The sequence below is a fragment of the Telmatherina bonti genome, assembly GCF_933228915.1.
Source record: "Telmatherina bonti genome assembly, chromosome: 13".
Lineage (NCBI taxonomy): Eukaryota > Metazoa > Chordata > Actinopteri > Atheriniformes > Telmatherinidae > Telmatherina > Telmatherina bonti.
Genome location: NC_136611.1, coordinates 26,052,708 through 26,076,979, shown reverse-complemented (window position 1 = coordinate 26,076,979; position 24,272 = coordinate 26,052,708). Strand labels below are relative to the sequence as shown.

Below are 24,272 nucleotides of genomic sequence, written 5' to 3'. Positions count from 1 at the left end.
CTTATTGCAGAGAAAAGCCACTAATGTGGCCTGAGATGAGTTCAAGTGAATTTCTAAAAGCCCTCTAATTTCAGAATAGATTCAGAGTTATTCTCATGGGAACGGGTACATTGGCCTGTTTTGGGAGATGCTTAGAAAAAAAAAAAAAAGAAAGAAACAGGCTGCAGTTCAGTGTGTGAAGGCCAGTGGTAATTTCTTTAACTGATGAAAAGCACAGTCATCGCAAGGTGGGTGGGAGGTAAATAAACTCAGCGCTGACTGGAGATTCAAAAAACCACACAATTAGTCATCGCTTGACAACAAACAAAAATAATAAAATAATGTGGCAAACAATGCTGCAAACTAAAAATACATGTCACACATTTGTACACACAGAATATGGTCACAACATGGGTGTAAGTGTAAAAATATGAGTCAATCAAAAAGAGGCTGTTGTCTTGTGTGACTTACAGGTGGGATGTAAATGCTGTTATATTGTCATCCACTCTTTTTTAAAAAAAAGCAATTTGAGACTTTATTCTAACATTAGCATTGTTTGAGTAGTAGTGTGAGGGAGGGTGGGGGGGTTCTGTGCAGTGGAAAACTGTAAGCCTATTACATACATAAACAAAGGAAGGTACAGAGAAAATGAAAACAGTGGATCAGGAGAAGTTATGACATACCTGTGATACTGTGATGGTGCTTCCCACCCCCTGAAGGCAAAAAAGAATGGGCTTTTACAGTATCTGACTCTTCACGACTACACTCAATATACCCCCCCCCATCACCCCCTCCCCATACAGACAAAACACTGCAGATTATTGTATAGATTCATGTTGCTATGATATTGTGTCTCGTGAGGACAACCGTAGAACAATAGAGGATAAAAATCTAGATAGTAGTCACAATCATAACAGGAAAAAAAAAGGAGCACAGGATAATAATGCTTTGGATGTGGGGGTTAGGTGTGAGAGATATTGCCTTCAGGTTTACCCAACGAGGAGGCTATGATATATAGAAAGTGGGAAAGTCGCATCTTTAAGTGTAAAATATAACTGTGAATTTAGCAGACTCCTGCAAGGCCACATGAAGAGCAAGCATACAGATAAATACCCAGTATCATCCAGTGTTTTCAAGCACAAGTCTTTAAATGCTTTTCTTAAAGTAATGGATGATGCCATTTTTTTTTCTCCCTAGCTTATGACCTGAGTGACTGACCAGGCAGCAGAGAGAGCACACATGGTGGATGGGAATGAGAGGGAAAAATGTCAGGGGACCCAGCATAAGGGCAACTAAGGAAGGACAGCATGGTGCTTTGATTGAGGCTAAGATGATATAGGCCTCCCTTCCCTGTGGCCCTGCTCTGACTGACTGGGACCAGCCATGACTGAAGCATCATTAGGCAGTCACAATGTCAAGGTTAGCAGAGGACATTGTGTCTTGGTGGTGTGACCTACTGTAACAATCCCTGTAGGCTTAAGCCTTCACCACCTTGATTACCCACCAGCTACTGTTAGATGAGCGCTACCCACCTGGGAAACAGTGATGCTGCATTTCTTGGCCAGCTCCTCTTTAGCTTCCTCACTCGGATAGGGGTTGCTGAGGTGCGAGTAGAAATATTCATTCAAAATTTCTGTCGCCTGCTTGCTGAAGTTTCTCCTTTTCCGCCTGAGTGAGGAGCAAAACGAGAGAAGGGCCGAGCGAGCCTATTAGTGAGACCAGCATTAACTCATCCATTTGGATTGCACAAATTGCACAATCAATCTCACACATAAATGGTGAAAATAATGAGGAATGGGCTCCAACAGCCTTCAGGAATAGAATATCATGTCCTGTTCCAAGTGAAAAAAAAACAAAAACCAAAACAAAACTGACCAATAAAGTGACAGGCACACACACAAAAAAAAAAAAAAAAAAAAAAAAACCCACGCAGTCTCAAAACACATACAATGTTTAATTTGGTCTGTTGGTCTCCAATCTCCAGTCCAAGCGTGTAATGTGTTGAGTTTAGTGCAGCGGATGGGTGGGCTTCATGATGGAGCCTAAGCCCAGTCGGAGTGCATCTCGGTGCATTATAGAAATCATGGCATGCACAGTTGAGCATTGTTCCTGAAGTGCCACAGCCCCGGGGATCTCCAGCAGAAACAAGGAAAGTCTAACTAGATCTGGGTCCCCTACCCTCCCAAGGGCACTACTTATCATGTTGTTGAGCATTTGCTTATTTTGCCTTGTTTACTGCGCTTCTCACAGGCAGCGAGCAGCAAATGTGCTTCCACTCGGCTGGTTTGGCCGGAGCTTGTGCCGCTCTCAGCGTAGCTCCACACACCATCGTACTGTTAGTGATTAGAGTAATCTACAGCACCTGCTGATGACCTTCCCTCCATCCATTACACATGACTCGGTCCCCATTTCATTTGGTGTTAACTGCTCTCAGGTGTGAGGGCATGATTGTCTTGAAAATGGATAATGCATGGAACGTGGACATAATTAAAACTGTGCATCTCTGCAGTGTTCAAACAGTGGGGTGTGCTGAAAACACACTTCAGGTCTGCACAGTCGAAAAACTGACCCTATATACTGGAGTTATCTTATACAGGTCAAATGCAAGCGAAAGAAAGTTTCTGAGTATGTGATACACACACACACACACACATAAATACAGTAACACACATAATCCACTGACCTGGCATCAAGGAATCTGGAGCGCAGGATCATGACAGCTTCACAGGTGCTTTGCTTCAGCTGCATCTGGATGGAGCTGAATTTACGGTGGATTATTCCCACCATGCGTTCGATCTCTTTGGGCGAGATGGGTCGCGTGCGAGATTGTTCCCTCAGCAGGTTCATCACGTGGGTAGTGAACTCGTTACATGCCTGCAAAGAAACAGAGCGGCATAAACAATTAAACTGAGTTGTCTCAAATCACAGTTTGGTTTTTGTTTTATTTATCATAGCTCAAAAAAAAAAAAACCTCACTTATTTTTCATCTTTTCATGTGGTAATAAGTTCTTCACAAAGTGCTTTGTTTGCATGTGACTTTAAGCACTAATTAGATGAAGTCATCTTTGAATAAATGCAGATTTGCAACTGGACTTGGTCACAATGCAGAATGAATTTGAACATGTTTTCGGTAAACCAGTAGTTCATGCATGATTAATTAAAATAACTCATTTACGTAGTGCACACTTTAGCTCATTACTCTAAGTAAAATTCGTTAAGTATTTACATTTAGATAATTAAAACCTGGAAACACTCTTAAAAAAGATGCATTTACTCCAGACCAAGTGTCGTGTGCCCCCTCACACCTCCTCTCTGGGAGCACAAAGTAAATTAGCCTAATTTAGCTTTGTGGCTTGCTGAGGCATCACTGTTACACCTTCTACTTCACCCATAATGCCCCTGTGCTTAATGGCAGCCTTTAAAGTGCTAGGTGAAGAAGCTGATCACACATTCACTTAACAGAAATGACTAAGACATGCCTTTGGATCTCTACAAACAACTTCAACACAGTAAATAAATCTTTTTATTTTTATTTTTTCAGGCTGATTCTCTTTCCCCAGATAAATTACCTGCTTACATATTGCAAGACCTATCTGGTTGTTGCTTCCTTATGTCATTTTTCTATGGAAAGATTTGCAGGAAAATGGCATTTTAAGCAAAAAAAATTCAATCCTTAAAGAATTTGCAAAATATGAATCTTTACCTGTTCGTATTTCTCTAGCTCTGTGTGGTAGATCTGTCTGATCTGGGTGAGTTTGGCTCTGTAGTCGGAATGTTCGATGGAGTTGTCGGCCGCCCCGCCTGAGGCTGCGGCGGCAGCTGCTGCGGCGGCAGATCCACCACCTTTCTCCGGTCCTGCCACTCCCTCTGCCAGCAACATGTTGTCTAAACGCATAAGCTGGGGATCTGGAGGGTCTTCCTCCTGGGCACCGCGGATGCTGAGACCTGCAACAGCAAATTAACATGGACATAGTTTCAGATAATACAATTCAGAGATATAGAGAAGCTGGAAAAATGATTAAAAACAAATAAGTCAAATGTGCCAGACTTAACAGTTAAGTGCGATTAGATTCTCTGTGTCTACATCATGAGCAACACTGTGATTTTTCCCTCGCAGGTACAAACTGAGTGTCTCCCTGTGTATGTGCTGTGTTCCTGTCACCCATGTCTATGCCTGTTCTCTTTTATTTACACACTGCACTGCACACTGTGTGTATGGGAAGGCTGACATGACAGCAACATCCATAAACTGACAAATGCTCAATGGTGAAGTGGCACTTCTACTCTGCAAAAGGATGCTAAACAGAAAACTATACCTCCAGTAAGTGTCTCTGTCTTTCACACACAGAATGCTGGAAGCTCAGTTACAACAGTTTCCCCGTTTTTTGTTAATAATGTTTTAATCCAGTATTCTTGTATTCTCCTGATTTAGCAGTATTTTAAGATGTCGTAAACGTGTACCGGTGGGATAAATACATTTACATGCAGCAAAAATGTGTGCGGAAACACTTCTATGCAAAGTGCTTATTCATGAGTTCTGTTTCTGTTCTCAGATCCTGCTGCTTATTTCTTCTGGTTTTCTGTCTCGCCTGCCTGTCGGCACATCGTAATCGCACAGCGGATAGCATGCGTGCACACCTGGATGCTCTGGCAACGCAAACCACAATGCCGAGCTTTCCAGAGAGTAAACAAACATAAAAACACTGCAGGTCAAAATTACAGCAAAAACAAGCATGAGCAATCCAGTCCAGTAAGTGAATAAAATGTGGCTCAATGGGCAGTAAATACTGAGTGGCTACTCAAACATTATGATTACCAGACTTGTTTCAATTCAATAATCCCTCCTGCAATTCAGGGATTTTCAACAGCTCATTACAGCTTCATTAAGATATGGCCAGCCTCTGGATTCTAAATAGGAAGACTAGTGGCTCTATTGTGTCAGCCAGTAGGGATGCAATCAGAGAAGCTCCTTTAATGTGCTTTGACCGACTGACCCTGCACAACATCAACAGGAGTAAATACCAGACAGAAAACAACCCCTTTTTATATCTTTCTTATAAACACAGGGTTAAGAAAACAGGCGACATATTGTGGCCGGATCGCTGATGGTTTCATCTATGTTGGTGTTTTGTTCGACTGCAAGGCCAGTGAAAAACAAATTTGCCTCTATTTATGGATCGGCTGGCTTAAAGTCTTTTAGGTGTAATGGTGTGAGAGGAGTGGATGAATGTGGCTATTTGTGTTGGAGACATTGAGATGCTGGACAAGGCTCCATCAAGCTTGCAGAGCCAAGCCATCCATGTGGACAATATGCCGCTGCTCCACTAACCCTCATCCACATCACGGTGCATTTGAACAACTCCACTCAAAGCTATTGCTCTGGATGAACTCCACCGTTTTTATTCCAGTTTGGGCGGTAAAACACAGAATGGCACCGGATTCAAATGTTGATTGACCAGATGCCTGGCTACATATCTCTAATAGCTGGTGGTTTATCTGCCACAACACTTCATATTTGCCTAATTTGCTATTTACTCCCACTCTGATTCAACACAGGCTCAGCAGGTCCTACTTTCCTTTGTGCTGCGGGTGGTGGTAAGTAGGTAGGCACGTTTTTCATGTCAGGTATATTAAATATAACTCTGGGACGCAGCGTACATTTCCACACCAAACCCAGTTGTCACTTTCACTCCACTCACTCTGTATCCAGGGGAAATGCAGCTGAGGGAATTTACAGGGCTTTTCAGCTAAATGGGCATAAATCACTGGTTTCATTCAAACTAAATAATCACAGACCATAAAGAGCTACTTGTCTCTTACCATATATTACCCCAAAGTTCCCGTGTGCGATACTGTGGCCATTCACAGCAATGGAAAACAGAGCGAGACATTAGAAAGTGACACGTAATCCTGTTAGTTCACTGACATGTGGAGTGGCCATGACATTTTTATCATACGTGTCCATTTCTATTTAGGAAATCAGCAGGATAAAAATGATTACTCTGCTGCTTTAAGAAGCAGACGGCCCTGCAGGAGTCCACCAGGGTGCATTTGTGCCACAGCAGCTAGCGCTGGCCATTCATTACACGTGTTTGGAGGAATGATGTTTCTGTCTCAAGCATGCAAATACAAAATGTTAATAATTACATTAACAACAACAAAAAAAAAAAAAAAAGAAGCCATATCTCTGCATGGCTGTTTTTCTTTTTTGTGTGTGTGTACCTTTGTCATGGGAATTAAAGATTTGGGAGTCACTGCTTCAGCTCAGCATCATCACACAACTTCTACAATATAACCTCAAGCAAGATAGTATCTTTAATTTGCTGTGTGGTTGACAAATCTGTATGGTAACTTGCAATTCCACAGTCACGTTCTAGCACTGCAATGCTGCTTTTCTGCACAAATCTTTATCCTGTTTTTGTCTGATGATATGGGTATTAAAACAAGTTTGGGCACCCGACTTTAGCTCTAATCCACCTCCACAGTCAAAGTGGGATTAATCTTAGTGCAGAGGGAGAGTGTGTGAGACGTGTCACCTTGGTAAAGCCTGCGAGCAATGGGAATTTAAGAATGAAAAATCTATACTTGTTCTGGTTATTTCACATAGGTTTGATGACGACGCTGGCCCGCTTAATTACCAGAACACATTTAATGGTGTAAAAATTGAAAAGGAAAAATCAGAAATTGTATTAATAATCATGTCACATGTCCTTAATTGGCATCATTTGTCATTCAACAATACAGGTGGGGTGGCTGGAAAAATCACTTGCATATACAGTATGATTGTTCCTCATTTCTCTTCTATAGCTGAGACAAAAGGGGACACTGTGATTAATCCATGCCTATCAGTCAGGGGCGGTTCATCTTTTCACTTTTTACAGCTTTCACCACTGCTATCTGATCTAAGAAAGGAGCAAATTTGACAGTTACAGACAATGCAGACCATTCTTCTTATACAATAACCCCCCCTTTCCCTTTTTATAATCATTTCCGGTTCATGGCCATTGTCTCGTACATCATTCCCTGCTTGAAGCCCTGACAGTGATCTGAGCACTGCCTCGGGCCTCTCTCCTTTCCTCCCACCTCTTTTCCCCTTGTGCCCTCTTTTATTCTGTGGGCTTAGCTGACCTTTGGCCCACTGCTTGTTTACTCTCATCACTGAAGTGTGAGCAGGAGAGCCATAAAGGCAGAGCCCTGCTGGGTTAATGTGGCCTGCTGAAGAGGGAAGGGGTGGCTCTGGGCTTCTCCATCTCATTCAGTTGCACTGAAAGCACCGTCAGTACCACAAGACGACGCACTGAACGAAGCAGGTCTCACAAATAAAGCAAAAGATCTTTCTCTTTAAATAACTTGATGCTTCCTGTGAGTTTTTCCACCATCGTTAAAAGGTGCTATGACCGTCTGTTTTGACTCTGCATCTTCCGGCTTTGTTTCCAAAACAGTCTGTTCATTACAAATAACCCTGACCTCCTGCACATCCTCTCCAACCAACTGCTTCCAATGAACAGGTCCAAACCATGTATCGACAGTCTGTTCATCTAATTGCATTGATCCGTTAAGGTCTCCAAAAGCTAACTAATCGAAACAGAATTTATTTTCTGTCAATATTTGCAAAGGTCATCTCTCTTAAAGCTGTGCCCCAGACAACGTGAGGAGGGAAGTGTCTGGGAGGAGGAGGAGGAAGAGCGTGGCATCTAGCCTGTAACTGAGGCTCATCCAAGGTGAGCTTTAACTCGAGCTTGGCACTCAGGATCCAAGGCTTCTAATCCACCATGTTATTAAAACCCCCTGCCAAAGCAAAACACTGGAGACTACAGAGGGCTTAGAGTATCCATTTCACAAAGAGTTCAGTGTCACTGCAGCCGCGTTCCATGTCTCCTTTGACTTCATATCATCTCCCTTGTCGTGGCGCCTGGATCAGTAACCTTCAGCTGCAGAAGCTGGGAGCTGGATCAAATTACCATTGAAAATCTTTTGTTCTGACAAATGAAACATAAGGATCCCCTTTCATCCACACTCTTAAAGGCTTTTTTTTAAAGGTTGGCCTACATCCACATGGCACAAAGAATCTGAGAGAATGCCTGCAGGCACTCTCTAGCATGTACAGTAATTAACATGCCATTAACACATTAATACACATTAACTATTCCCAATGTTAATGGCAGAGTAATTACCATACCTGATACCGCACTGTGGGGATGCAAAAGCACATTTGCCACTTTGTGTTTCACTTTCTTTGTTGAGTGAGCTGAAAGGAATAACTTGGGGAGATGGTTCAATCTGCTTTCCTTCACTGATGAAACAGCAGGATCCATACACAAGTCTGGCGTGTTGAAAAGTGTGATAGTGTGATAGATGAAAGCACTTTTGAACACTTAATCTAAATGTTTCAATTTACTGAAAACAGAAGAAAGTTCTTCATGTAAACTGCCAGACTCTCATTTAAGAGGTTAGGCTGAAATATTACAGCGCACAAAGAGTCTCCCAGTGATTAAATGCTGTATAAAAAGGCACTGAATGGGTTCAAAACTAGGGAATCCCTGTCTGGAATGATGATGTATTTCCTCCCAGTGCAGTGAGTGATAAGCTAATCAGCTGCACTGACAGTGAAGTGTTACAGCCCCCCAGTGTTGGGTCAAGACTTCTCCCATCATACACCAGCAGCACACTCTAAACAGACAGCGCATAGAAGTGGTGGTGAGGAGTGACAAAAAAAAAAGGCTCTGGTCAGAAAAGAAGATCTCTGTCAGTTCAGGTAGCCTTTGTTCCCCAATGAAGATGATGAGGCACTCCTTCCCCCACTAAAGAGGAGGCCATGACAGCAGCGGGGGGTGAAGGGCGTGAAGGATGGAGGAGGGGGGGCTTGCCAGTCTCAACCCACGACTCCAAGACATGCAGGGAGCGGGGGTGGGCAAGGGGGTGGGAAAAGACAACCCAAACAAACATCTTGAAGACATTTTGCCAGGCACACCAAAATTAATCACTGTCCCACGGTGGCACTGACATTTGTGGGAAGTGACACACAACATGACAGACTAGAAGGAGAGGATGAAAGGAGACGGAGGGAGGGTGGGAGGGCTGGGTAAACAAGAGCCACTGTCACTCGCTGTGATCATGTGTGTGTGATGTGTGTATTTGTGTGACTATATGTGGACATGTGAGTGCCCACATTGTTTCCTGCCCTCTAAGACTCGGTGTGGGCAAATAGCCAAGTGGTGCAGTGATGGCTGACCAGGCCTGGCCGTGTCGGCCGCACGCAGCGGTTGGGGAGACCGGCCAAATGAGTGGACAGGACCTCCGCTACAGATCATCACACTGACTGACCCTACAGGACACATACAGCATGGGGCTCCATCATAGGGCTCACATGGTTCACATGGTCTGATAGTCACAGAAAGCCAAAACCCCAAATACACTCGTGTTTCACAGGCAGACATCCCACATCTTTGAAAGGCATAAAACAAGAAAAAAAAAACTCAATATGTTAGTCAGAGGATGTCTGAATCTCTGCCCCTAGACAGGGACTTGGTTTTTAGATCAGTTTGGGACTGTTATTGCATCTCATGTTTCAATATTTCATTCCATCCCCCTTCTATTGAATTAGCATGTTTTGCTTATTTCTTTTCTTCAGTTTCATTTTATATTTCATGTATTGATGGTCTTTAGCTGCTAGCCTCAATTTGCTGCAAAGGTAGGCTGATTTGTTATTCAGACCCCAAGCAAATAATGCAAATGTGGCACTGAAAGCCACTTATGAAATACCCAAAGGCAACTAATCACTCCTCCTCTCGTTCCAGCCTTTCTGCAGCCTCCTAATTAGAAGCTGGAGATTGCATGAAACCAGGTCACACAGCAGGTCTCGTACACACCGATAACCAGGCAAACAGAAGAGCAAAACTTCATCCAGATACCAAGTCAAGCATGCATTATTTCCAAGGCTAGAGGTGGAAAACAATGTTTTTTTTTTGTTGTTTTTTGTTTCATTTATTAATCCAATACATTTTACTGCATACTTCCAAAGAAAGGATTCAGGCTTGAAGTATTTCGTGTATGTGTATCATATTTGTGCGTGTGTGTCCACACGGACATGCATTCATGTCTCCATGCGTGTCTGCGTGAAAGCACATAAGCAAAGAAACAGCATTGGTAGCACACAGCCAACCATGATCCACTGCCAGAGAGATTATTCTTTGCAGTGCCATTTCTGCAAGAGAGTTGACAGTCCATCATTTAGATTTTGCAGTGTATCCACGAAAAGGCTGCATAGCCTGAAGCAGAGGGAGCTGTTCTTTCCTTCAGTGTCTTTCTTAGAAGAGAATTCAACTCCAAATTGTAAAGCCAGAATCCTTTGCTTGTTGTGCTAGCACGAAAGGATTCTGCTACGAGGCAACTGAAGTTATGACAATGGAATAACGCCGTGGTTGATGGGCTGTCTTTCAGAGTATTTTATGGATAACACTGATAAATGCAACAAAAAAAACACCCACCTACGGTTTCTTGGACTAGATGTTTCTAAATGCTATTTCCATGTTGCAGATTAGGGCTAGCACTCCAGAGTGCAGCACAAGAAGTAGCTGGGCGAATCAGGCTCAGGCCAAACAACAGCTTGTGACAGAAGCAGGCCAGAGAGGATGTTAAGACACGAGGAGACTTAACAGGCAGCCGGCCTGCCATCCACTCTTTTTCAGCTTTCCTTATCCTCAACACATCACTTCAGATCCATCGCAAGCGTCTCTTAAACAATACAGTGAGAGGAGAGTCTTATATCACCATAAGAAAGGAGTAAAATAACTGGGGCTTGCTGCTGGCAAATGAGTGAATGATTGCTGGGAGAATATCCTCTCCCTCATTTCATTTGACCAGCTGAATAGTTTTATTGTACACCTACGGATGATACTCCACATTTTGTTGTTGTGCCATACACTGCGAACAAGATAGCTTAAAAGGTTATCCGGTGCTAATTATTCCCAACATGTACTTTACACATCATTTAATGAGTAAGACTGAAGGCGTGGCTATTGGCTGTGACTTGCTCTCCCAGTTATCCAAGATGAACCATGCAATCTCCCTCACATCACCCCTGTCATGTGTACCAAGTCCCCCTCCGCATCCAATTCCCTGCTAGGGCTTCACTGGAGCAGAGACAAGGCACCACTGAAGCAACACAACAGCTCCCGTAGCGTCTCCACACACCATGGAGGGAGGGGTTTGGAGGAAAAGGGGGGGGGGGGGTGCAGAGCTGAAAGCTCACTCTCATAATTACAATAATTAACAGTTGCAGATTTAATTGGAAGGGAAGGCATTAACAGGAGGAACATTGTGGTCGTGCGTACAGAGGGAACCTTTGCAGCAAGAAGCTTTTGTCTTCTCTGTACATAATAGTGCCTTGGCTGCGGTTGCCATGTGCTGACACAACACAACACAACGCAACCGAGCTGAGGGTTCAGACGGTGGGGCTTGTCAGGACTCAGACTGGAGGCAGATAATTAGGTGCCAGGTTAATGAGAGCACAGGCTCTTGATGGCATTTGGTTACTGTATGTGGGCAATTAATGACTTTGTTTTTGTGTTTTTATTGCCCACTTGTGTGGAAAGCATAATACATTATTCACCTCAAGTCTGTGTGTGTGGTGTTTGATGGAGTGGCACTGACTCTGACTGAAGAATCTGTTCCGTTCACTGTGGTGAGTGTTAAATTCAAAACAATACATACTATATGGAGTGGTAAAAATGTAATCTCGGTTCACTCATGGCTACCGTGCTGCATGACCTTTTCAGATTGTATTGCCTCATGTCGTCAGCGATGATGTTAAAAACTCCAAATATGTCAAGCAAACAGTGAGGCTGCAGGTGAGGCACAGGACAGCAGAGCCACAAAACACACCAGAACAAAGAAACCCAACGCTGAGTCCATAAGTGTTTGGTTAATTCACCGTATCACGTTTCAAATGTATTTGTGAAATTCCATACCCCGATAGAAAAGCCCCGCTTTCATTCAAGAGGATTTATTGGCAATGAATCCACTGAGAGGTCTTTAAACATCCTCTTCTTTAGCTCAACCACTCGTCGCCTCCTGTTTTGGAGTTAGTTGTTCTCCAGCCTGTGGTGGCCAATTAGAGTGCTATAAGATAAATGGGCACCCACAACTTTGATGTCCATCTTTTTAATAAGCTTTGGTTAAGATGGCATCTTGTGTGGAAGAGTTCAATATCTTCACAGTGGGAGAGAAAAGAGGTTTATTCTAAAATGAAATATCATGTAAATACTGCTGGAGGTTTTAGGCTGGGTGGGGTGGATCATGGTGTCGGCTGTGACTCCGGCGTTGGCATTCATTATCTTCCACTGCAGTTGTGCAGATTAGGCACTGAAAGATTATTTTAAGAGCTTTGTGAAATCTATGCTTTTTTTAAAATACTAAATCAGCTCCAGCATAAACATAGAGGGGTTTTTTTTTTTTTTGGTTTTTTTTACAAGAAATCTTCTAGTGAGTTGTCTGAAAAGCAGTTTGCTGTTTTTTATATAAGTTTAATACATAGGAAAAGCTGCTGAAGATAGCAAATTAATTAGCCTAAATACAAATGGTGAAAAATGGATTAAGTGCATAATTGGAGAAAAGTGTGGTGTAACAATATCTAAAATTGTGATGTAATAAAACGGTGCACAAGACCGTACAAAGAAAAGTGGAAAAAGAGCATATATCTAACCTTGCCTGCGGACGTGCTCCTTTATATGTGTGTGTAACTCAGTCAGGAATAATGTAAATGTCTGGAGAGTCTTAAGACTGAGCAGGCCCGTATAAAAGCACCCTGTTTCAGGCTAGTAAAACAAGTCAATAAATACAGCGGAGAAGCCCGTGCTGTCTGCTGCACTCTCCTGAATGAAAACAGAGGTGAACTGCTTATTTTCAGTCTGGCACCAGTGGCTGACAGCGGCATTATGGGCGCTCATACATTCTGACTATCACTCGTCACAAGCTATATCTGTCAACATTACACTCAAGTGCATTTTAGATGTAAAACAAGCGTTCTCTGGGAAGATTATTTATGACTTTATGTGGTCAGCTGCTAAATGAGCTAAACACACCCTGAAGCAGGGGGTGACCACAGTTATGATGCTCTCTTTTCTTTCTCACCCAATTCATCACCCTGCCTTCTTTGTTTATTAGTCACAAAATATATAACAAACAGAAATATGACATGCTTAGCCTCAGCAGGTTGGCGCTTACTATGTCAGAAGACCGATCCAAATAGGAAGCCAATGACAGACTCACATAAAATGGAAACACCATTAGGAAGGCAAACACTCCACTGCGATAGCAGCTACCTGATTACAGCAGGAAAGCACAGCCACGGTTCTTCCTTTTTTTTCATAGTGTGTCAACACTTTGGAAAAGCAAATATTTCAGTGACTACCCTCCGTGTGCTTTAATCCATATGGTGTATTCTGTTTGTCACCACAGATGTTCCACTCCCAGGATGGGTTTTCAGAATAGAGAACTGCTCTCTACAAGCAGCGCTCACCTGCTCCCAGCTACACAATGAATACGCAGAGGTCACACACCATATCACACTGGGGCCATGCAGCGTCAATCCTTTATTAAATTACCTAGCTATCTTATTTTCTGTCACCACACAGATATGAGGGTTATCTTTTTCATTTATGTAGCGGATTTTCAAGGGATTATGCATTAAAGATTAAGGGTGTGTATACCTAACACCTCAGCACAACAAAATGCAATACCTCAGACACTGCATGGCTGATGTATAAAGGAAAAGGAGGTGCTGCGAAACAAATCTTCAGCAGCCAGAACTGGACAGGGTTTATTCTCCTCAGACAATACAAGCTGTGACTATACAGAATGTTTCAACCCTAAAATACTGTGGTAAGCAATACAAATCCCTTGGACAAAATGAAATGTATTAAACATGTGGATTTCATAAATCTCCCTTTCCTCGGTCTGGGTCAGAGGTATATTCACTGTTGAGCTCAGCAGGCATTTTTCCCTCAGCATTGTTACTGCGAGTTGCAAGTACTCCGTGTGCTTTCAAAATGAATGTCAGCAAAACCTGTGTGTGTGTGTGTGTATAGCAAACAGCCGATCCTCATAGTAAAATGGTTTAAGTCACTTATCCCTGCTAGTTTATTAGTGTAGCACTGTGCTGTGGGGGTTTTAAGGGTCTGCTGTAGAAATATTACCTCTGGAATAGTGTTGCCAGAAGAGTTCTGATAAGATGAACAGTTTTAGATAGTTCTTCAGCTTCCCTCTCCAATCCAGACATAAAAAAAAGCCATTCAGATTCAACCAAAACACTGTTAAACACCCATTTGGGATCCCTTTAACCTTGAGTAACATACCAAAGGTAGAAGCAGCCTAAGGCTATGGGGGGACTGGCTACCACAAATCCCAGTGCCATGCTGTTCCACAGTGGGGGCCCAGCATGGCCAGATTGCCATAGAGGCCAGCTGAGATGGTGCTACAGAGTTAGGATAGCCTGATCACTTATCTGCTGCAGCATTCATTTAAGTCGCTCCATTATCTGTTTTGTTTTCCAAATGATTCTGTTTGGATACCTTTGCTGAGGATAACAGAAGTGCATCCATGTTTACCATGTGGGTGTCGGCGCATCTGTTAGCGGCCTCTTGATGAGACAGTGGGTACGGTTACATGGTGTTCTTTAATTCGGAATTAATAATTCCGAATTAAATCATTCGGATTGAATTTATTCTCTTACGAGTTTACATGAAGATAATAATTCCGAATGAAACACGTCCTCACTTAATTCCTCTTTAGAGTGGCGGGTTGGGAAGGGTTCTGATTGGACAGAGGGTGCACGTGACGTTTGACGTAAACCGGAAATAAACAAAGTTGGCTCCCTGCTTCTCGTCTTTTCACTCGTAACTTGTAATAACTATATAATAAGTACCAGTTTCCCTGCTATTTCTATTATACTTTTGAAGTATGAGCTCAACACAAGCATACTACTTCACTTTTTCAGCAACCTAGAACAAGAAGAAAGATAGACCACTAAACATGGGAGACAAAACAACGCGCGTCATCGGGACAGGACAAGGTAACGAGCATGCGCAGAACCACCAGAATTAACTTACATGACAGAGGAATTAAATAGATCGGAATAAAAATGTGAATAAACCAGCATTAGGAATTAAGTGTTTACATGGTCATTTTTTATCAGTTTAAAGCGGAATTAACTTTTATTCGGACTTAAACAGGAATTAAAACTCCCATGTAAACGCACGGAGTGTCGCTAATTATTTACCTGCATTAATGGATAACACGTTCATTTTAAATTTGAGAAGAAGAAGGAAGTGATTTTCATTGCAATATATGTATTGCTGCACAAACAAATGTAGGATTGCATACAGCAAGCAGCGTGAATATAAAATGAAATACTCAGTATTTTGATTTGCCTCAGACTAAAAGCATAGTAGACAAAGTTTGAATGATGTATAAATGTCATACATGGCTGTGCTTTGTGTGGGGGCCAGGCAGAAAAGATGAATAAAGATGGAAGACAAATTAGAGTTTGAATAGGATATTTTTTCCCTTAAGCTTACGCCACAAATGAAGCAAAACAAATAATGAAGCCTACAGCCTATGAGTCATTTCAGTCATGTTGCATAATTCAATCATTTTTGTGACAGCTGATGATTACTTCATCATCCCACAAAGAAAGATTAAAAAGTTGTCAAATTAAATATTAAAGAGGCACTGCGGGCAGTTGTAAATTTTTAAAAGAATAACACAGATTGGAGATGAAATGGGGCACCTATATGCATATTTTATGCCATAAGCACTGAACGTATACACTTTCCGCAGGCCACCTACTCTGTAACAACGAATTGCGAGTGTATAGACGTGGTAATGCAGCACAGCGGAAATGATATGAAAGAGAAATTGGTTTTATATGATGATGTCAAAAGGAATATGGCTCTGCATGGTCATGCAGAATAAAGATAAGATTCTATTTCGACGTGAAAGAATATTTTGCTAATGGTTTCTTCATTTCCTCAAAGAAAAAAAATTAGACGCTCGCTTTGTATGCACCTTGAATGTGATTTCTTCTGAATGAAGTTAACATCTTATCTTTCAATAGCAGAAGAGATCTGTTGAAAATACCCATGTGTGGAGCAGAATGGCAAATGTAAAAGCTTTGTCATCTCTTGAAATAAAGGGAAAGTGACAAGTGACAGTAAATGCTATCACATTTTCAGCAGGAGAAAGGTTTGAAGAGCAGAACAAAGCCATAAAATGCTTGTGCAGAGGAGGTTAAATCTCTATAAGGAACAGAGAGGAGGCTGCATTTCACTAAGTCAGCATCGATTGGAGTAAACAATGACTGATCAATATGCATATAAAAGGCTCCCTCCAAAAGAGACTCGCGTGTAGATTTCAAATATTATATCTCACAGAAAGTGTTTTACCGAGCTTGTTGAATTAGCTTACACCTTTTTTTTTTTAGATACAAAATTTCCAATTCAGCACTATACACAAATACACTCCTGTGTCCATACACACTTACTCATGCAATAAGCATCATTGTCACAGAGGCTTCCTTTCCAAATGGTTCAGCCTCCATCATCTGCAGGCGTTCCCAGACACACCGCTTTGAGTCTGCCATAATGATGCATGACTAAGTACAGTTAAAGTGTTGCAGTCTGTTGGCAAAAAGCAGTCAAGCACTTTGCTATAGTGTCACTACGGATAAACCATACAGCTGAAGGTTGACGATGGATAAAAGGCAGTGACAGGCCTGGTGATGCGACTCAGTGTGTGTCTGTTTGTGTGTGTGTGTGTGTGTGTGTGTGCGTGTGTGCTACGGAGGATTCACATGTGGATGAGAGGTTAGAAACCATGGCACAGCAGATTTATATGTGCTCTTAACTAGGATGTGAAATAAGGTTGGACACAGTGAAATAAAAAATGCTGTGCTGGAGTCTGTTAAAACTGGGACACGGTTTAAAAGTTAGTCCTGCTGCTAATAAACAGGCATCTTCCTCTTCTACTGCTGGAAACAGCAGCTTCAGGGGTTTGCACATATGTAGCATTACTGGTACGCAGCACAAGAGAAAACTCTTAATTATAATCCAATAAAGTGAAACTTTTCGTGATACACTTGAATTTTATTCTGAATGCTACTTGTCCAGGCCAGACAGAGCATTCATTATTTGACTTACTTGACCCTGCACATCTCTCTCCTTTGTTAAACTGAGCAATAAACGACCCGACCTCTTTCCACATTCCACTGTCTCCTCCAGCAGCCTTCAGGGTAGATATTCAGCATACAGTGAATGCAGAGGAGACAAAGAACTCTCCATTATACTGTATTCTGTTTGCCAAAGTCTTTAGTGTCAAAACGCTCGGCAGACTTTGTTGCTGCTTTGTCGGTTTCGCCACTGCAGCTGCTTTCATGTAAATGATCCTGAATGTTATTTTCTAAAGAATGCTTTTTAAAGAGAAATCCCCATTTTTGCCTCTGCATCTTGTCACAAACCTTTTTCTCTTCTATCTCCTCCCCTCTCTCCCCGTTCCCTCCTGCTGCAGCTGTAGACTGCATAATTGATGCAAATGCTGTCACATGTGTCAGGAGCGGAGGCTCTTCTAGTTTACTTCTGTGCTACACTTTATCGGGGAACATTAAGTGGAGAAAGCAGCCTCATGCCAAGGGTGGAAAATCAGCTTGTCAGTGGTCTCATTCACATCGCCATTTCTTCAGGATTGTTTCATCAAGGTGATTGAGAACAAAAAGTACGGCAGCAAATTCCAGCTTATGTTTGGGAGCCCTGCCACATACATTATTTATATTTGTTGCCCACCCCTTCTCTATCCAGTCACCTGAATACATCATTTCCTAATTCTCAAATATTTCCGCAGACTTCCTCCTATTTGCACAGTATCCCTTCGACATCAACTACGCCAAACCATTAAGCTTGTAAAGCATGCTTTTTGTGTGTGACACAGACCTGAAATTACAGATAGCTGCTTTCAGAGATTGCTAGGGCATGCTGGGAAAGCTGTAATGGCTGTGGAGTGACTGGAGTGCAGTCAGGGACAGAAACAGGATTTCATTTACAACAACGATATCGGAGGAATTATGTAAAATGGTAACATTCCATGCCATTTAATGAGCCATATTCACTAATGTCTGAGTCTATGGTCTAGCTGTAATAAAATGCGTCGCCTGCCAGAGCTCTGCTGCTACACTGTTTCTGTCTATTTCCAGCTCTGTATGAAACAATGGTGCATAACAGAACAGGCAGACATTTACAGTTCTTTACCCTGCATGCTGAATGCTCTGCCTTTAGACAGAGAGAGGTGCTTGTCTGCTACAGTCTCTCCTCCTCTTCACTCCTGTGCTCCCCCTGATGTTTTTTTTTTTTTCTAGCCCCAGTCTGTGCCACAGATTAAGTGACTTGATCCTGCAAACATCTGAGGAATTCAGCTCAACAAAGAGGTCAGACAAAGGCCAGGGGATAGCCTTACAGGTCCTCCTCCATTAGCAGATCTACCGAGGTGTCACGGAGGGGGCTCTGCAGGCAACAAAAATGCCTCAAAAAAAAAAAAAAAGCAGATTTCTTCTTTATGTTTATCTTTCCACCCATGATTCAAGCCTCTTTTATTCTGCTTGGTCACATGAATTATGCCAGAAATCAGTGGAAGAAATTAATAGAGTGCTAATTCTGCACGGTGAGTTACACTAGAAATGGTATTTTAGGACTGGTAAAATAAATCTCACATTTTTTTTCAAATCTTCTCAGTAATTTGTAATTCCTCTCTTTTTTTTTTTTCTTTTCCCAAACAAGTTCTCGCTTGTGAACTCCAATATGCATGCCAACTAAGGCACAAGTGCTGACTGTCTCTTTGTTTACACCTCGCTCGGTACAGACAAACAAAAATACCCCATATTTTCCAGGCAATAGCGTTCACAAAGAATATCTGGGGCTCCAAGAAAAAACATTTCAACAGTAATAAGCATTCTCCATGAGAGTCTGAAACATTTCAGAAGGCTTCTTTGAAGCTCTCACTATGTTGACTGTTCATATATAGACAGTGCTTGGAAAGCCTGAGTACCATATCACTGTAACCTCTCAGTGCTTCTGCATTAATAATTAATTGCCAATGTGAGTAAACACCAGTGAAGATATGAGAATGCCCCTAACGGCACAAACCATGTTGCTCCCACTTAAAGCAGCATGCTCAACATATTTGGTTGAGTTTGTGGATGCAGTCTATAAAGTACCATCGTGGAGAGAATTCTGTCACAAACTTACGCAGAATTATTCGTATGTGCAATTAAACTGTGTATTTTACAGCATAAACCAAAATCCAGACAAATTCAAGCAGGTGGCTCCATCTTTCATAGCACAGGCTGCAGCGTGTCATCAAACCTGCTCAAGAGGAGATTTGGAGATGTTGCTCCTGCACAGTTACCCTTTAGCTTACAGGCAACATGCTGTGAGTTTACAGCTAACACAGCCTCATTTATATTACTTATAGTGAGGAATGTATGTGCAGGGCCTGTAGAACATGCTGACCTTGTCAGAGTGAGCAGCATCTCCCGGCACCAGTGAAGAGCATGCTCAGGTATTGTTATCCAACCACTCCAAGGCTTCCTGTTCATGTCGTATATATAACTGAGAATGTGAGTCTCTGAGGATGGTAGACAAACAGCTGCTTACTGAATAGCCAAACAACATAACACACTCCTTTCAGCTCAGACTAAATGATTTTATTATATGTATGGTATAAGCTCATACCGTGGCAAAGTCTAATATCTGGTTTTGAACACCCGGCTTGTTTCTGAATAAAAAAGAAATTAGGGGGTCTCTGATGCATTATCAAATTTTATCACCATGGCTTTGTATGCATCACTAGTGAGCCTTATTCAGCTTTTGGTGGTAGAATGTAACCAACTACTCAAAATTCAGTAGCTGGGGAAGCATTTTTTATCTTACTATGAATTCTCATTATTTCTAATAGCACTTTTGAAGTCTAAAGAGTAGAACAGAGCATGTTCTCTTTATTCTCCAGTCACTGACAGACATGGCCAAGCACTATGGGTTAATGTAATACCACAGTTGGATGCCTTCTCTACTCACTTATTACTCCCTGTTAGCTTAAAAGTGCTTCAGTGGAAGAAATAGAAAGAAAAAGTATGCAATGCATGAAAGGAGGTGACAATTGTAGGAGCCCATGACGACACAAGGCCTGAAAATTATACAAAAATATAGCCTTTTAAAAGGCTCCTTAAGAGAATGTGTGTGTGATGGATTAAAAGTGCATTATATTCTAATTCCAAATACAGCAATACATCATTATAATAACATCTGAAGAAAACAAAAGAGCTAGAAATTCACAGTCATTCAGTTGTAGGCAAACGTTGGTCTAAGAATAGAAAAATGGACTGTAAAAAGTCCATGGTTCATCTACTGAGACTGGCATATCAATTAGGATTGTGAATAAGAGTTTAATTGAAAGCAACAGGAGCAGAAAGAAGCGGAAATTCATCAAGGCAAGCATGGAAAAGCACAAATGAGTTCCAAGCAAGACACAGGGAGCCCCGTCCCCATTCTTCTGCTCTGTCTTTGCCCAGAACACATCCACCTAATCTTTCCCACCATTACCAAACAATGAAATCAGCAACCAAACAACTCTGCCTGCTGAGGTTTCCTTTAATAATTCTAAGCAGGCTAATTGTTTTATTGGAGGTACAAATAAATATATTTCTTGGACTGGCTCTCTTTTCAGCCACAGTAGATTCATAAACTTTGTGTTAACGCCACATTGGCTGCTCACATCTGCCGCCTCGGGGCCCCAATAAGTGGTAAATCTGGTTTTATAAAGAAAAAAGGAGCTCACAGTGTAGCGTTAACCAGTTACTGTTGGCTCATCAGTCACAACCTGTTGAAGGGGTTCACCACCTTTTAGTGTGTAATTTTGTGCAAACTAAGAAATATAAGTGCTGTTGAGGTCAAAGTTCACATTGCTAGGACTTTAATAGGAAGGTTTTATTGGCTGCACCAGTGCTTTGTGCTCATGATTACTTTACAGAGTCTGGCTTATGGGCCGGTAGCATCTGTGTCTTCCTATACTCTTATCTCTGCTGGCAAGCGAACACCCTGATGCAGGCCTGCCACACGATCATTGTACCATGGCTCCACTGTCACTAAATGGCACGTTCTCTCAGCCCCATTCCTCCCTTTCCTCGGCACGGGCTTCTCCAGCTGCAGCCTAATTTCCTGTGACTTGCCTAATTACTGTAATTAAGGATTAATTGCCATTAATTATTCACACATAAGCTCATCGCAAATCATGGGGTAAATGTCTTATGAAAGCTGCCATACAAGCCATGTATAAACACACTAGGATGCTCCAGGCTGCTGAATCGATCACTCAGCCCTCCAGCAAATCTCCACGCCACACTTAGGAAAACAGCGATAACTCTCCCCAAAATCAACAGCCCATCCAGGTGATGGAGGAATCAATGCAGGTGCTTTATTCATCTCAGCAACATTCGGTCACTGAAATGCATTTTCAGAACCTCCAAGACAGGAAGCGACCGGAGAAGTATCTGCTAGGCATGCTGTAAACACAAACTTTTGATAAAATAGTAAAGTTGTCTTGAAAAAAAGAACAACAGTGTGGCTAAGTGACGTGAGGGATATCCCAATGTTGTAGTGCGATAATCACTAAAGAAACAAGTTATTTCTGTTTGAAAATTTAAATATAAGTTGCTTAAATGGTAAAAAAAAAAAAAACTTGACTAAAAGCCAAGAGATTGGTTTTAAGCTGAGAGGAAACATGCCATTAACCTCACTCGCGAAGAGTTTTTTTTTTTTTTTTTTTTTTTTAATCTCTTATAACTAGTGATGTCTGGGTCATCCTGGCTCTTGGTGAGAAAGAAACTTGGACATATCAGAGGTAAATATTTACACTAGTCTGTGCTCAGTTTATTCCCAAGCATTTTTTAGGGAAATACTTTTTAAAGCTTCAGCATCATAAAATCATAATAATGACTATAATGTAAATCTGCTGAGCATGAAACGTCTTCCAGGGACCTGCATGCAAACAGTTTTTAAAATGAGACATTTTTACAAGGCTTTAAATCAGCAGTGGAGCCATGTGTTGATAGAGAGAGAGAGTGAGGGGGGGGGGGGGGGGGGGGGGGGGTAAACGTCTGACAGGTCACACCAGGTCTGTAAGGCCTTTATTGTAATATACAAGAGTAAAAATTATTTTCTTATGCTGTTGGGTCCTACAGAGGCTGCTGTCTCAGCAGTGGCGATGTGCTCAAAATTTCTGTCTCTTTGGGTCTTGATATCTATAAACACGTGTCACAAAGAGGAGGGAATGGGATGAGAGCCGACTAATTGTCGGACCAAAGGCAGATGTGACAGATTAATGCAAGACACAGCTTTATTTGGGGTGCACAAGTTTATATTTGATTGAAACATTTATGTTAATGGACCTTCTGGCAAGCCTTTAATGTTCTACGCTTTCCTGTAAACAGCCCACTCTGCAAATCCATCACTGGGCTTTCTGTGGAAAAAAAAAAAAAAAGAAAAAAAAAGATAGAAAACCAAATTTCTGCAAGGAGAAGGGAACCGATAATACCCTTCCAGATCAAGGGGATAACAAGACCTCAGACATACAGCGGCAGCTTGAGCCAATGCTGGCGAAATTTCTCCTGATCAGCATTACTGTAGCCAGAGTTTAATTTATAGAGCTGAGCTGGTCCTGTTTTATGCGTTTGTTAGATTAATGTGCAGAGCCATAGTTTTTTTACTGCCATAGTCTTTGATCAAGTTCAATTTATTGGGATTAACCTGAGGTTCAAGCACAGACTATGATCCATTTCAAGTCATTATATGAAGCTTCCACTCTCTCCAGCTGTGATTGGGTTTCTAGTCCATATAATTAAGCACAAGTTTAAGCTGTCAAATCTCTCCTCCAGTTATGACGGTTCTTTAATGGCCCTTTGATATAACATATTAATTTCTTCTTATTTTTGACTTACTTTTATACCTTTTTGTCTGTGCAACGTACCCCTTCAATTAGCATGTGTTAATTGTTACCTTAGAGGAAGTGCAGCGCTGTGATAAATGCTACTTTTCACTGAGACACAAGAGAAGTGCCTGATTGTGCCTTGGTGTTAATATAGAAATGTGTTTTACAGTCAACATGTCACCGTGCTGTGCGTCAGCATGTGAGTTACAAGACCCCACAGCCTGCGCAACTTTGTGTGGACCCTGCTGCCCCTGCACATTTCACACACCCACCTCTCTCTGTGCGACGCCTCCCAGCACGCACATGCATCATCATGTCATTGATGCCTAATTGATACTTCCCTATTTATTGTCACCTTCCCCCTCTGTCAGCTGACTTGGCTCTCCATGTCGCTTTGCATTTAAGGACTCCCGGTTGCCTTGATCTCAGTAATTAGATTTTATGTGCTAATTGGTGTAAATACAATGATGGGAGTAGCAGCTATTCGCAGCTATGAGTTGTGGTTGTGATAAGTGTTTGGTTCAGTAATAAGGGGATTGCAGAAGTGTCTCTAGGAAACCGATATGTCTCTCATCAGCTCTTTTTTTTTTTTTTTTCCATTTGAAAGAGCTGTGCATCTTAAATCAAACTCAGACATCTTGAGGTCTCTTTGCATCCTCTGGTTTTAAAAGTCTCATTTACCTTTAGAGGGAAACGTCACATTTATTCCAAGGCCAAGTTGTCAACTTAATTATCAACATGACAGCATATAGTAGAGAGGCATTTAGTTCTGTGTCTCTCTTAGATCTGCAACTACTTCATCCAGACAGTTATAGATATATTCAAGAAAACATAGTTACTGAATATTTGGAAATATGTAGCATAGAGTTATTCTAACCTGTTTGCTACATACACTGCAAAAACTGAAATCTAAGTAAGATTAAAAATCTTAAATTGAATACACAGACGCTTATTTTTTTTCAAAGGTAAGACAATTCTTAGTTTTTATGCCAGAGAATTCCTCTTGTTTTAAGAGTTTTTGTTTTTTACTTGTTTTGGGAAGTTTCTTGTTCTGTTGGCAGATAATTTATCTTATTTTAAGTAACATTTACCTAATTTTTGTTTTTTAAGGCTGAGTTTTTGCAGTGTATAAAATAACCAGAAATGTGGCAACATTATTTTTTAAATCAACTGGATCATTGTTGAAGCGAAAACCTGGAATATAAAATTTCTTTGCTGTATATACTGATACATGACATGATTAGGTCTAAAAAGAAAGGGACTATTGT

At 41.6% G+C, this 24,272-nt stretch overlaps 1 protein-coding gene across 6 annotated transcripts in view; it reads right to left on the bottom strand.

The window, feature by feature from the left end:
- Positions 1 to 24,272, bottom strand: part of pbx3b (pre-B-cell leukemia homeobox 3b) — a gene marked incomplete at both ends in the record, with an annotated part of 53,942 nt that overhangs the window by 7,069 nt on the left and 22,601 nt on the right. For 3 of the 6 annotated variants that reach the window (XM_079251916.1, XM_079251918.1, XM_079251919.1), the window contains 3 exons: positions 1,512 to 1,647; positions 2,663 to 2,853; positions 3,683 to 3,924. In XM_079251916.1, coding sequence (XP_079108042.1) covers positions 1,512 to 1,647; positions 2,663 to 2,853; positions 3,683 to 3,924 — 569 coding nt within the window. Of the gene's footprint in view, positions 1 to 662; positions 693 to 1,490; positions 1,648 to 2,662; positions 2,854 to 3,682; positions 3,925 to 24,272 lie in introns of all 6 variants that reach the window. The other 3 variants (XM_079251914.1, XM_079251917.1, XM_079251915.1) reach the window with 2 other exon arrangements.